A 14,855-nucleotide genomic window follows, 5' to 3' on the forward strand; every position below is an offset into this window, starting at 1 on the left:
TTGGGAGCTTCCAAGAGTGATTTTGTCCCATTGGACTGAATATTGGGTTTCCTTTAATTTAAAAGGGCCTACTCAGGGGTGCTGGGTGGCTCAGTCATTAAGCAGCTGCCTTCGGCTCAGGTCATGATCTCAGGGTCCTGGGATCGAGCCCCACATTGGGTTCTCTGCTCAGGGGGTTCTCTGCTTCTTCCTCTCCCACTCCCCCTGCTTGTGTTCCCTCTCTTGCTGTGTCAAATAAATAAATAAAATCTTAAAATTAAAAAAAAAGGGCATACCCAGTGGGCCCCTCATCTTGAGTTCACCTGCTATAGAGCTAATCTGAAACCTAATCCTAACCCTGTCCAGAATTTCATTGTTCTTTCATCTAGCTGGTCTGGGTTGAGAATTCTCTATTCTTACTCATCCATTCAGTGAGCACCTGAGTAAGCAGACTTCCTTATCAGGATGGATTACATTTTGGGGGTCTGATTAAACCCCATCCTCATCATGACAGCCCCCAGAGATGCTCAATATGAAACCCAGGTTTTGCAGGGGATGGTTTCCTCTGCTCTTATAAGGAGCTTCTAATTTAACTTCCCTTAGAGAGCTGACCAACTCCTTTACTTACTTCTTCTTGTCACTTTGGGAGAATTATAGAATATTTTTGACCTTCTATTTACGCCTCTGAAATTTGGGGATAACAATTTATGATTCACAATATCATTGTGAGCAATGAATGCTATTCCACACGTAACTGCCCAGAACAGTAAGTAGCACAAAGAAGGCACTTAATAAATGGAAGTTCTTCATAGTTGAAATGCCCCTTTATTCTCTATACTTTTATGCTCTTCTGGGAAGCTTTGAGCTTTAAGAAAGAATTCAGGAACTCTGCTACTGCCCTGCCGAGGATAGCTACCACAGCACTGGGATGTTTCCCCCAAAGCAGCTATGCCTGATCAGTGTGCAAAGAAAAGTTTTCTCCTTGTTGGAGGTCCGGAGCCCATTCTTTTTGTTACTGCTTCAATACACACTTGTTTTCTTCTCTCCCATACCTTCTGCTTACCATTTAGAGGACTAGAGATAAAGATAAATGCTTATCTTCTGCTTACTATGTGTTGGGCATTGTTCTAAGAGCCTAACTGTACTATCCAGAACACAAGCAGGTTAAGTAACTTGCACAGGGATTACACAGCCAGTGAATGGGAGAACTCGGAGTTGATCTCAATGAGGTTTTAATTAGGGACTTGAGGGGTGACCTCATATTGTGTCCCTCTACTGGGGGGACAAGATATTTCTGCCTCCCCTTTGGACAGAGTAGACAAATGAGTGCTCAGAAAAATGAAAAAAGAAATGATGAACATGGAGTGAGACCATGTGGCCACACCTGGTTACTTCCCAGCTGTGTATTTGTGATCACCTCACTTTAACATCCTTGAATCTCTATTCCTAACTGTATAAAGGGGGGGAAATGAAGTTCTTCTTAACTCATAAGGCTGTTTGGGGGATAAAATGGAATCACATACATGAAAGTGCTTTGAAAACCATAAAGTACCCTACAAATGCTGAGTTAGGCAGAATAAAGCATTCTAGGGATGCCTCGGTGGCTCAATTGGTTGAGCAGCTGCCTTCGGCTCGGGTCATGATTCCAGCATCCTGGGATCTAGTCCCACATCTGGCTCCTTGCTCATTGGGGAGTCTGCTTTTCCCTCTGCCTCTGCCTGCCTGTGCTCTCTCTCTTTCTGACAAATAAATTAGTGAAATCTAAAAAAAAAAAAAAAAAAAGAATAAAGCATTCTAAAAACAACCACTCTAATTCAAGTAACATGTCTTATTTCATTTGAAATACCTAATAAACTCAAAACAATATTTTTGCCTGAATACTCAGATTAGTGCCTTAATTCTGCATTTCACTTAAAGTGTTGGGACTACAATTTCACATTCAATTCGGTTTGTTTAGGCTGATAATTTTAGGATTCTTTAAACATCAATTGATCCTTTTAAAAACAAAAGCTTATGGGCAAATAAACTTATTTGTTATCCCAATAAGCTTTTAATGACAAACTAGATTTTGGATTGCTCTTTTTTCTTAGCCAGGAATTTAAGTTGGCTTAGGTAACTGGACAAAGACTTACTGTGCTTTTTGTTTTTGGCTTTTGGACTGCTGGAGAATCTTGATGCCCATCTTAAATAGCTGGTCTCCTTCATCTGTGAAATTTTGCTTTGCTTGCTTTCTTACTATATATGGACAAACAAGGAAAAACAACATTATTTGTATTTTTATATGTTTAAAATAATGTGCTGCCATATTAGTTTGGGTTTTGCTCATGAAAAGGTTCAGATGAGCCTCCCCAAAATGTGCCACTTTGGCATGTGGATTATTTTGACCTGAATCTAATCAAGGCCAAAAAGACTCAGGAAGAGCTTTTTACCTCCTCCTTAATTGCCTTTAGGAGTTTAGATAGAAAGCCTAGTCCAGGAAGAGAGTTATCACTGGAGAGAAATACGAAGAGTATGGATTAGGTGTGGTAAGGTGAGGGGAGGTTGGCAGGGCATATTTATTCAACTTCCTCTCTGCCCTAATGTCTCTACATGGTATGACAATCATTTATTTACCAAACATTTGCTCTTCCCATCTTCCTGTGAATTATCTTCCCTCTCTTTGAAGCCCCAGACCCTTACCTCCTTGTTAGCTCAAGACGGCATATAAGGCTCCGAGCGCCTGGGTGGCTCAGTGGGTTAAGCCTCTGCCTTCAGCTCAGGTCATGATCTCAGGGTCCTGCATTTGAGCCCCACATCAGGCTCTCTGCTCAGCAGGGAACATGCTTCCCCGCCCCCACCCCCATCCCGCCTGCCTCTCTGCCTACTTGTGATCTCTGTCAGGTAAATGAATAGAATCTTTAAAAAAAAAAAAAAAAAAAGATGGCATATAAGGCTCAATTTCCCACATATATGAAATTAAATTTGTTTTCCTCCCATTGATCTGTCTTATGCCAATTTAATTAGTAAAGCAGCCAAAAGAACCTAGAAGGGTAGAGGGAAAACGTTTCCTCCTTTATGCTCTCCTTATTTTTTAACCACTGCATTTCAAGAAGATCACCTTGCCTTTAGTCAGAATGTGGAAGCTACTACAAAAACTATCCTCTTCCTGTCTTCTGTGAAAGTGTCTGGAGGTTGGAGGAGATAGAAAGATGCTTCTGATGGTAGGAGGGAGAGAGATGATCCTAGTCTGGGAAAGAGATGCAAGTTTCCACAAATACAAAGTGGGAAGCAAGGCCTCTACGGAAAGGGGCTGCTTGGTGTACCCTAAAGAAAGGATCTTAGACACCAAGATCTCATCTCTCAGACTTCTTTGTCTGATCATTGACCATAAACCTTAGAACTATGATTCCAAGACAACATGAGGACCTGAGCAATGGGCATCTCCTAGAAAAGTAGCGTACATCTAAGGATTGGAGGAGAGAATCTCCCTGAAAATTTTGCTCTCCCCAAGGCTCATTCTTCCTCCCTGACAACCTTTCTAAGACCTTGGGGAAAAGACACAGAAAGAGTACCAAGAACAACTTGCCTTTTGGGGGTGGGGACACAGAATTAATTTTTTAGGATTTAAAGAAATTAAAATAATGGAATTTTACCTGCTACAATAGTAGTATTTCTCAGACATTTGTATAACACATTACAATTTTCAAGCCATTGTTATCAGTTTACAGTGTGGGAAGCTATTTGGAGGAAGAGTCAGCTTTACAGCTCTCATTCTACCCCCAGAGTGAACGTGCACACCCCCACCCCAATACCTTCCACATCACAGCACAGTGCCTCTTGAAGTCCATTATGACACTCAGTGAAACCTCTGATTAGGTGAACTACGCCTGAAACCATTTTAAAAGAGGTATTTTGAGATTTGATGCCTCATTAACAAGACCACAAAGATCTTTAAGTGGTTCCTGTTTTTCTTCTTCCTTACAAACCATCAGAGTTGTTCTTTTTTAAATTAAAAAAATGTTTTTAACTTAAAATTTGCAATTATTTTGAATGCTTCAAGTTATCCAATCAATTCGGTAACACCAGACACTTTTAGCATCTAATTTATGCTTTGAGTTATATGCTATCTATAGTCATGATTAGAGAGGAAAAATAATGGGAATAACCTACTAGTCAGTGTTTGGAATAGCAACTGCTCCTATTACCATGCTTTCAAAGAGCAAGAATACATTTTGAAAGGTTGTCTGTGCATGCATATACATATGAGAAATGATTTACACTACAGATTTCTACTCATGGCTTTTACTTTAATTTGTAATTCTTTTTTTGGCTTCCCAAATGTATTGAAATACAAGTTTTCCTTACTATAAGAGTGTTCAACTGTCAGATAAAGTTATCTTGACAGCACTTTAATTTCTTTTTTATGGTTTAACCATTTCCAAATTTGAGGAAAGCATAGTTAGGAAATGACTTGAGGAGACCATTCTGAGCTTGCTATAAAGGACCTTCCTGAATCTGGAATCCTCTGAATAGCCAACTAGTGGATGCCTGTGTTCTGTCCTGATAAGGGCTCTAAGCTGACTGGGAAAGTGGTGGGGATGACCCTCAGGAGTAAAAGAGGGCAGAGTAGGTGTGCCAGAGCAGTATTTCATACAGCAGCAAATATGAGAAGTGTTTCAACTAGATGAGTTTGTATTTCAGTGTTTGTCAGAGACATATTTATAAGAGTTCTTGACATGTTATTACTTCTGCAGTCTTAATTATTATTTCATAACTATCTTGGATGCTATTACAGGATGAATTGTGAAGTCCTAATTCCCAGTATCTCAGAATGTACCTGTATTTGGAGATAAGATCTTTAAAGGGATAATTAAGTTAAAATGAGGCCATTAGGGTGGGGTCCTAATCCAATATGACTGATGTCCTTATAGGAAGAGAAAGAGACATCAGGGGCATACAGCACTAAGAAAAGGCCAAGTAAGGACATACTGAGAAGGTGGCCATCCATAAACCAAGGAGAGAAGCCTCAGTATGAAACCAAACCTGCTGACACTTTGATCATGGACCTCCAGCCTCCAGAACTGTGAGAAAATAAATTTCTGCTTGTTAAGCCATCTTGCCTGTGTTATTTAATTATGATACCCCTAGCAAAGTAATACAGATGCCAACTCTGGATTGCCTGGAAAACAAGCTGCTCCTTCTCCCTGTGGGAAGGCATATACCCAGCTCAGCTTCCCATCAGATCAATGGCTACCTTTTAAAAACAGGAAGGACTGTAATTTCCCATGGTCCTCCAATGTTTCCAGGTGCTGGACATCTGACTTTCCCAGGCAGCTGGGTACCCAAGTAGCCCACCTCTGACAAGGTCACTTTCTCATGATTATATTCAAGGTAGGCAGTTTTGTAGGCAGACCTTCCATGTGTCCAGTAATCCTGGAACCCAGCTCACCTCTCTGTGAGATGATGGAAGAACTGGGATTCTATGCCTTTTCTTGCAAACCCTCCTACTTTAAATTTCTCTAATCAAATCTATTCCTTAATCCCTGTTCCTTGTTGTGGAATTCATGAAGAAGAATCCTCTTATTAAAAAAAAAAAGAAAAGAAAAGAATCCTCTTATTGATAAGGAATAGAAGCAAAGCTTCGGAACAAAAATGGGCCCACTTGCTTGCTGCAGGAATTAATGAAAAAGAAAAGAGCTGGAAACAACTTATTCTCTGTCATTCATACATTTACTTGTCCATTTAACTGATATGAATTGAATACTTATCATGTGTTAGACACAATGCTAGATGTTGTATATCCAAAGATAATGGAGATGCTGTCTCAGCCTGGTAGCATAGACAGACTGGTTTCCCAAAAATTACAATGCCACTGTAAAATGGTAGGCACTCTGTAATAAGGCACTGTGGGAGTACAGGAGCCTTCTTTGTTTGTAAGCAATAGAAACCTAATCTGATTGACTTGAGCAAAAGGAACTTACTGGGAGGCTGTTGAAATATCATAAAGTCAGTGGGGTCGGTCAGGAATCAAAGCCCTCTGGAATCAGAGACAGATGCTGCTACAGGATGGATTGAAATCCAATCCTTTTAGGATCTTCCCCTCTTTACTCCAGACTCCAGGAATGATTGTGATGGGTCTAATTAGGGAAGATAAGCCTTCTTATCACGTTCCTATAAGAAGGTATCCAGTAGGGAACACTTAATTCCTCAAAAGGAAATTGGGATGGTGAGAAAAGTAAAATGCATGATGGGAATCTGCTACTCTCACTAAGGGAGATAAAGAAATCTTCACAAATGAAAGGACACTTTCTAGCTCTTGAAAGGTAGATAGGAGTTTTTCAGGCCAAGAAGACAAAACTGGCATTCCATTTGGAGGACGCAATCTACACAAATGAACCATGGGTATGAAACGATAAGAAGGGGGCGGTGTGTCCTAAATAAAAGGCTGGGGTGCCTGGGTGGCTCAGTTGGTTAAGCAGCTGCCTTCCGCTCAGGTCATGATCCCAGGGATCATGGGATTAAGCTGCCCCGTGTTGGCTCCCTGTTCAATGGGGAGACTGCTTCTCCCTCTGCCTCTTCTTGTTGCTCATGCTTTTTCTCTCTGTCTAAAATACAATACAGTACAGTACAATACAATACAATACAATAAAAGAATGAGGGTTTGAGGGTCATGTTTGGCCATGTGATCCAGGCTCGCTGTGGGAGTAAGTGATACTGAGGGGAGTGGACAGAGAAGTGAAAAGGAAGTGGGGGAAGGGAACTGAGGTCATTGTGAAGGTGAAGGCAAGTTTGTAGGAAAAAAAGAAGGGGCAGAAGTGGCAGGAAGGTGGTTCTGGTCAGAGAATTATTTTTGAGTTTGAAATTATATTGGTGAAATACCTCTGCAGGTGGCTGGTAACTGGCTGATGAGAAATAGAAACAAAGATTATTGGAACTGAGAAGGTCTAGCAAATAAGACAAAGTCTTCCATATGGACATTTAGCCCTGCAGGGTACTGGTGGCATATAGCCATTAACTTACTGATGTGAGGATAGCAGCCTAACTCCTTGCCTATGGAAAGAGGGGAAATCCTCTAATGCAATTCACTTTTTTTTTTTTTTAAGATTTTTAAATTTTATTTATTTGACAGTGAGAGAGACAGAGAGAGAGGGAACACAAGCAGGGGGAGTGGGAGAGGGAGAAGCAGGCTTCCCGCTGAGCAGGGAATCCGATGCAAGTCTCCATAGGTCCCAGGACGCTGGGATCATAATCTGAGCCGAAGGCAGATGCTTAACGACTGAGCCGCCCAGGTACTCCACTTTTTTTTTTTAAGATTTTATTTATTTATTTAAGAGAAAAAGCGTGAATGAGAGAGAGCAGAGCAGGGGAGAGGGGCAGAGGGAGAGAGAGAAGTAGACTGCCCAGTGAGCAGGGAGCTTGATATGGGGCTTGATCCCAGGACCCTGAGATCATGACCTGAGCCAAAGGCTGACAATGAAGCAACTGAGTCACCCAGGTGCCTCGCAATTCACTCTTAAAGCCCTAAATTTCTTTGCCCAACTCTCTTTGCCCAACTCCTTCCCTTGCCCTATCCTGCATTCTTTATTCTCTTCTATGTTTCACCACAAAATCCTAAACAAATACCATTTAAGTCATCTAAAAATAACAAAAGGAAAAAAGAACAATAGATTCATGAGTTTGAATCTCAAATTACAGTTACCTCAAAAATGACATAAATTCTCATTGAGAGTTAAAGGAATTAAAAATTAAGCTAGGAGATGAATGTCCTTTAGTCTTGACTAAAAATCAGGTGCTTTCAACATTAAAATGATACAAAGAGATAAAAATGGGAAGTTTTTTCCCTTGCAGAAAATCTTGCCTACACAGGCACTGTATCTTTCTTACTTAATTCTAACTGAATTTGATATAAACCAACTTCAGCTTCTGATTTTCCGAATAATGCTTCAGAAAAGCTCTTCACATTTGCCCTTAATGTGTGCCAGGAAGATACAATACCAGATAAGGAGGGAGAATAATGATCCATTACTAAAAATAACATTCTATCTAAAAAAGAATGACTCAGCAAAGAGTTTAGTCAGATAAAGATGTAATCAACTCAAATGCACTTGCATAAGAGCACAGAGATTTACAATAATCAAGTTTATTCACACTGTCCCTAGATCATTGTTGTAAAACATAAACACCTCCAGTGGTAGTGCTAAGAAATGGTAGAGAAATTGTGTTGTAAGTAGAAAAATATTTTCTCCTCAAATATCTACTAAGCAAAACTTGTAATAACAAGGATTCTGACTTTCAAAGACTAATTCACTCCCTAAAACTCTTTAATTTAGCAGAAAGAAATATGGTTTATAAAACGAAGTGTCAAAACAATAATTATATGTTAAAAGCTAACATTTATAAGCCACTTAGGGATCAGGCAGTTTTTTTATTGATGGTAAGAGCAAGGAGCTATTATTATTCTTGTTTTACAGATGAGGTGATATAGGCACAGAGAGGTTAAGTAACTTGCCCAACGTCATACAGTTGGTACCAGGTAGCTGAGGATTCAAATACAGGCAGTCTGGCAGTGCAGTCTGCTTAGAGCTAAACAAAATGCAGAATTATGTGAGAGACACAAAGTTACTATTACTGAAAATTTTGAAAAAGTGGGTCTAAAATACATTAAGAAATAAATTTATTGCAATTTGTTTTAAGTATTTTAAACAATTGGTTATTTATAGTTACACTTCTTTTATCTAACATTATTGAGAGATGTTTCATATAAATCATCTTTTTCCCATTAGATGAGTCATATCCCTTTTTATTTTGATTGTTCTCTGACGGAAATCTGTCTAAAAATTCTACAATATATCTGTCCACCTTCCCCAACAGAAGATAATGAGTCTAGAGGTCTAGAGGATTCAGAGCATCATTATGCACACCTGATCATACGCAGTCCAGTTGGATTGGACATGATTACTTAAGAAGACAGTGCTTGTGGGAGACCTTAATGGGAAATCCTTCAGTAATGAGTGGGAGCAGAAGGGACAAAAGGAAGGTGGTGACATGCTGTATTCTTACCCTCTTGGGGGTAAGAGTGCCTGCTCTCTGGGTAGATAATTAGCTGCACTTGCTAATTTGCATCATCTTTCATTATTGTTTCCCAAAGGGTAAATGAGATAATTTAAAGTGGTACACATGCAAACTTTAATATTTTGATAGTTAATATACTTAATATATATTCATCTTTAGATTTTACTTGTCACGAGTGATACTCATTTTCATTTTTTTCCTCTAAAAAATTAACCATGAAATATTTAAACTTGGGTAAAAGATTAGAAGGCATACTTATCAAAATTTTGAGTGACAGAAAACTAGGAGAGAATAACTGATGAATTAATTGATGTCATCGATAGATTGGAATAATAGTCCAAACTGAACACAATGAAACTTAATAGACATTGGTGTAAAATCTTATATCTAGATTCAAAAATTTAGATGAACACATAGGGATTAGGAGATACTTGGCTGTGATTGTCAATTTTATCTGTCTACTTGGCTAGGCTACACTCCTGTTATTAAATCAAACACTAATCTAGTTGTTGGCTGTGAGGGTATTTTGTAGATGTGATTAATACCCACAAGCAGGTGACTTTAAGTAAAGGAGATAAGCTGGGTTTGCCTGATTTAATCAGTTAAAGGGTTTTAAGAATTGTACTGGGGTTTCCCTGAAGAAGAAAAAATTCAGCTCCTTCCAGAGAGTTCCAGCCTGCTCTTCTTAACAAACTACCTTCTGGATTCGGACTTGCCTAGCCAGCTACCATAATCACATCAGCCAATTCCTTGTAATAAATCCTTTAATATATATCTTCTACTGGTTCTTTTTCTTCTAGTTGAACCCTGAATAATATACTGGCTTAGTACTTTCAGGTGAGAAAAAGATTTCGATTTGCTCTAAGCTTGTTAAGAATCATCACTGTGAGTGAGTGCCCAAAACAACAAACAGGATCTTAGAAACAATATACACAAAGTATACTATTTGGGGAGGAAGGGCAACAACTCCAGTGAAGGAGTCCATAGAGGGGTTGTTCTGTCCAACTCCTCTGCCATAATTTAATACAGACTAACACCTATTATCACTGAAGGAAGCGGTTCTGGTTTAATGTTAATAATTCTGTAAGAAATAAATGTATTAAATAATGCCATAAGCTGCATTGTATGATATTGTGAGCTTAGTCACAGGCATCTACCCAGGAGCTGCCATAAATATCTGATGAAAAACACTAGACTAGATAACCTCCAAATTTCCCTAATTAATTCTACAATTCTGTAATTTTACTTTTAATACCTACACTTCTATTGTATGCTGCTAAAAGTCCTCATACTTGTAGTTCATGCTAATTTCCCTTGTCTAGAAAATCTGGTGTGTTGGATGTCTTCTTTTTTTTTTTTTTTTTTTAAAGATTTTATTTATTTATTTGTCAGAGAGAGTGAGCACAGGCAGACAGAGAGGCAGGCAGAGGCAGAGGGAGAAGCAGGCTCCCTGCTGAGCAAGGAGCCCGATGTGGGACTCAAACCCAGGACGCTGGGATCTGACCTGAGCCGAAGGCAGCCGCTTAACCAACTGAGCCACCCAGGCGTCCCATTTGGATGTCTTCTTACTGGCTTTCTAGATCCACTCCATCCTTCTCTATGCCCTGGGACATTAACCCATGTGGACTGCACCAATGGGCTCCCTTCCCCTCCAGCTTCTGATTAGGTTTGGTTGAAAGGCGGCAGTAGGAAGTATGAAGGGAAGACACCGAGGTAGGGATATTTATTCCCTGGCTCTCCAGTCTGGTTTGCTGCACGCTGGCTTAATCCCTTGTCCTGAGGACATAGATCTGTTAGAGAGCTCCCTCCAACATACTTCTTGGTTTCTTTCTCAGCATTCTAGTAGCCACTATAGCCTGTCACCCTTCAGGCCCAGGGTGCTAATGCCATTGGTGTTACTAGCCTGGGGATTACTTTGCAGTTTCCTTTCATCCTGTCTACGCTTTCAGAAATAGACCCTTTATTAAACTTGTCTCAAATGACTCAATTTAAATGTGTCATTTGCTTCCTGTCAGAACTCTACCTGATACATCAAGTAACATACATATCAACATTTTTATGTCATATCCAGAACTCTTCAGCTGAGCAGTGAAGCAGTCTTTTAGAGTAAATACGGAGGAAAATAGTCTTAAAATATTAAGATTATAAAAAAACATATATCAAAGCAAGAATCTCATAAAAAATTATCAACTAGAAACAAGAGTCCTTTCAGCTCCAAAACTAACCTCTCTCTCCTCTGGAATCCCTTAGTTCTCAATTTCTATCTGTTGCCCTTATTAGCCATGATCACCTTTCTATATGTACTTCTGTTAAAAAGAAAAATTTTCTGATTTATGTAAATCTTCAGAAATGGATATTATGACTGTCATAAGACAGGGCTTCTCAAATGTCCTTGGGATATTTAGATAACCTGTGATTAATGCAGGTATATTCTCTAGAGGTCTGGAAAGAAGGCAGGCATTTTTTTGAAGTCTTAAGTATGATATCAAAATATGAATTTTGAAATCTATTGTATACATTATAGCTGCTAGTTGTTTTCAACTATTTACTATTATTTACTTCCCTTTAAACCATCAAGTAAGTTTGCGGCTCAGGAAATTGCAGCATCTTTATCATATAGTTCAATATTTGCTCCTTACTTTTGTGAGAGGCATACGGCATAATGGTTAAAACCTAGAGGATTTTGGCACCGGACCATCTAAGTTCAAATCCTAGTTTTCCTACTAAATATTTTCTGTGATGGTAAGCAAATTATTGTTCTGCGCTGTAGGTTTCACATCTTATAAAGTAGAGATAATAGAACCTATCTTAAAATTGGGTGAAACACTTAAAACAATATGGAAAATGCTTAATTAGAGATAGCTTGTTATTTATTATTCTTAGGTATAATATAACCACTTCCATATAAGGGAAAGAGTTCTTTTTTGAGGGGTGGCATTACTTTCCCTTTTATTTTTTATTTTATTTTTAAAATTCCAGCATAATTAACAGACAGTTTTATATTAGTTTCAGGTATACAATATAGTGGTTCATTTATTTACTCTTTTTGACAGCAGAAGCTTCCTCAACAATCTCTACCTACCTTACTTGCCAAATCAATCAATCCTTTTCATTTCTTCTATGCAACTTAACTTATTTACTGATGTCCACAGCACACTGAATGCTAGCAGATCGTAGGATTCTCTTTAGTAAATGTGTACATTTCTGTTTCCCAACCTTGCATGCTTACCAAAGATCAGGAGTGTTTGTTCCCAAACTTGTCTGTGTCAGTTTTACTGTTTATTATAACTATGGATTTAATTAAATACCTGTAAACTGATTACATATAAGTACAAAAAGAAAATGTGTTTCTATGTAATGTTATTGAAAAACAGTGAGAAAACGTGATAAAGGAGAGCCACTAAAAATGATCCACTTTAATTATAGGTGAAGCATCTATAAATGACTGAGGAAAAAGTCTGAAAATACCTGGAAGGATTCTGCTCACAGAATGTTCCATAAGTGTCTTTGGTTTCTTGTTTCCTTAAAAACTGGATTTGGGAAATCATAGATGATGTATTTGAGTGTGGTTTATACTAGAAAAACTACTAGTAGCATTTCAGTATACAGTATTTCAGTAGATCAATGCTAAATTACAGGTAAGTTGTATTTCTTCAAAAAATGGTCAAGTGAATGTTTCAATGTATATGATTTAGATTTAAAATAAATTTAAGATATGTACATACTTTTATAATGCAATTAAAAACTGATATCCTTAACTTTTCTCTGCCATAGAAGTTTCCTTCTCTTAAATAAGATGTTAATAAAGTAGAAGTTCATATATATCTGTTATAAAAGATATAAATACTTAAATACTGAATTAAATACTGAAAATACTGAAATACTGAAAATGATTCCTAAATTTTATAATTGAGGGCCAGTTAAGTCCTATACATAGTAGTTATGGAAAACATTGTTTATATTTTCTAGTTCCTTCTTGCATCCAGAGAAATCTATCAACTAACTGGCTATGCTTTACTAGGAAGAATTCTGATTGCTAGACCAGAAAAAAAAGAGGGCACTATATTAATTTTGGTTTTGTCTAAAGTCTGAGTGTTTCTATTAGCAGAATAACTGATAAATGCTTTATCCACATAATTTTGGAGATTTTTTTTTTATCCAGGAGTTCTAATTATCAGCCTTGCTTATTACCATCAGAACAAATTCTGAATCTAAAAGAAGCTGACAAAATTTAAAGCTTTTGTGTGTATGAATATTTATGACTATATTCTAAGACTTTTCAGAAAGTAGCTCTAAAATTTTATTTTAGATTACATGAAGTCATTTTTAATTTACATGGTAGAGGGAATTCTACCTATAATAATTTTTTTTCTCTCTTTTTTTTAAAGATTCCATCTATTCACTTGACAGACAGAGATCACAAGTAGGCAGAGAAGCTGGCAGAGAGAGAGAGAGGAGGAAGCAGGCTCCCCGCTGAGCAGAGAGCCCAATGCGGGGCTCGGTCCCAAGACCCTGGGACCATGACCTGAGCCGAAGGCAGAGGCCCCAACTCACTGAGCCACCCAGGCGCCCCTACCTATAATAATTTTTAAAAAAGATTTTCTTATTTATTTATTTGAGAGAGAGAGGGAGAGAGAGTTTGGAGAGAGAGGCAGAGAATCCTTAAGCAGACTCCGTGTTGAGCCCTGAGGCTTGATACCAGGACCCCAAGATCATGACCTAAGCTGAAACCAAGAGTCAAACACTCTTGGTTTCAAGACTGACTGAGTCACCCAGGTGCTCCTACTTACAATGATTTGTATTTCTTTTTGAGATATCTTTATTTTGAATTCCTTTTATTCTTAATTTATGTTGAATCTTCTTTTTTCCTAAAGCATTTTCTCTTTGATAGATCACTTTAATCAATTTTCTTCGTTCCAATATGTGTGATAAAAATTGTTTGAGTTTGTTCACTGATACCTACAAAAGAAAAGATTTTTGCTCATTTTTTCATGGGTAACTTTTCAAAATGATACAAGAATATGAAAATTTTATCTGTTCATGTCAAAAATACTATTTAATGCAATCACTCTAATTCCTGTTTATTTTAAATCCAAATGATGATTTACTTCACTTTAAGAATTCATATCTTTTATGAATAAAAACCTTTTAAACTTCTTGCATTTTCATCTGAACTTCAGAGCCACACATTAAAACCTGAATGTTATCAATAAAATAAAGTGGTAGGAGAATTTAACCAATTTTACCCTTCTAGTGGTAAGTTGTCATGGTAATATCAATTGTGTGAGCTAAAAAAAAGGAAGATGTTGGTATTCCTTATACATTACAATAAATTTATAATGGTAGTATAGAGATAGTATAGAATATATAATGGTAGATAGATAGTATAGAAAATCCCATCACTGTATGGAGAAAAATCTAAAAAACTGTTTTCCAAAGTTCTTTCCAGAAGTTATATAATTAATCTATTTTAACTAAGGAAAGGGATTTGGAAGGATTGTTTTTGAGTAGTAGAAAATAATGAAGATTTTAAGAGAGAAAATTGAAAAGCTTTATGGAGATACATGTTCATGATTTACATATATACTTTTTCAGGGAAAATTATATTTGGAGACAAAAAAATTCCTTTATTTGTCAGCCACTACTTCCAAGAAGAGTAAAGGTTTTTGTTTGCCTTTTTATACAGTATCACAATTTAAACTTCTTCTTTTCAAGATCACTTTCTGGAATGCTTAAAATGCTTTCCTCTGTAGTAGCAAAGGCATCTGAGCAGTGGCCCAGAGGTTAGAGCCTGTAAAGACATGGAGTCACAAAAGGACTTATAA

At 37.7% G+C, this 14,855-nt stretch overlaps 1 protein-coding gene across 1 annotated transcript in view; it reads right to left on the reverse strand.

The window, feature by feature from the left end:
• The window catches only part of SEL1L2 (SEL1L2 adaptor subunit of SYVN1 ubiquitin ligase), a 113,924-nt gene that overhangs the window by 56,930 nt on the left and 42,139 nt on the right, over positions 1-14,855 (reverse strand). The window contains exons 4-5 of the mRNA XM_080814495.1: positions 13,821-13,989; positions 2,112-2,214 (exon numbers count right to left, since the gene is read on the reverse strand). Of these exons, the coding sequence (XP_080670621.1) occupies positions 2,112-2,214; positions 13,821-13,989 (272 nt within the window). The remainder of the gene's footprint in view (positions 1-2,111; positions 2,215-13,820; positions 13,990-14,855) is intronic.

The sequence above is a fragment of the Martes martes genome (assembly GCF_963455335.1).
Source record: "Martes martes genome assembly, chromosome: 9".
NCBI lineage: Eukaryota > Metazoa > Chordata > Mammalia > Carnivora > Mustelidae > Martes > Martes martes.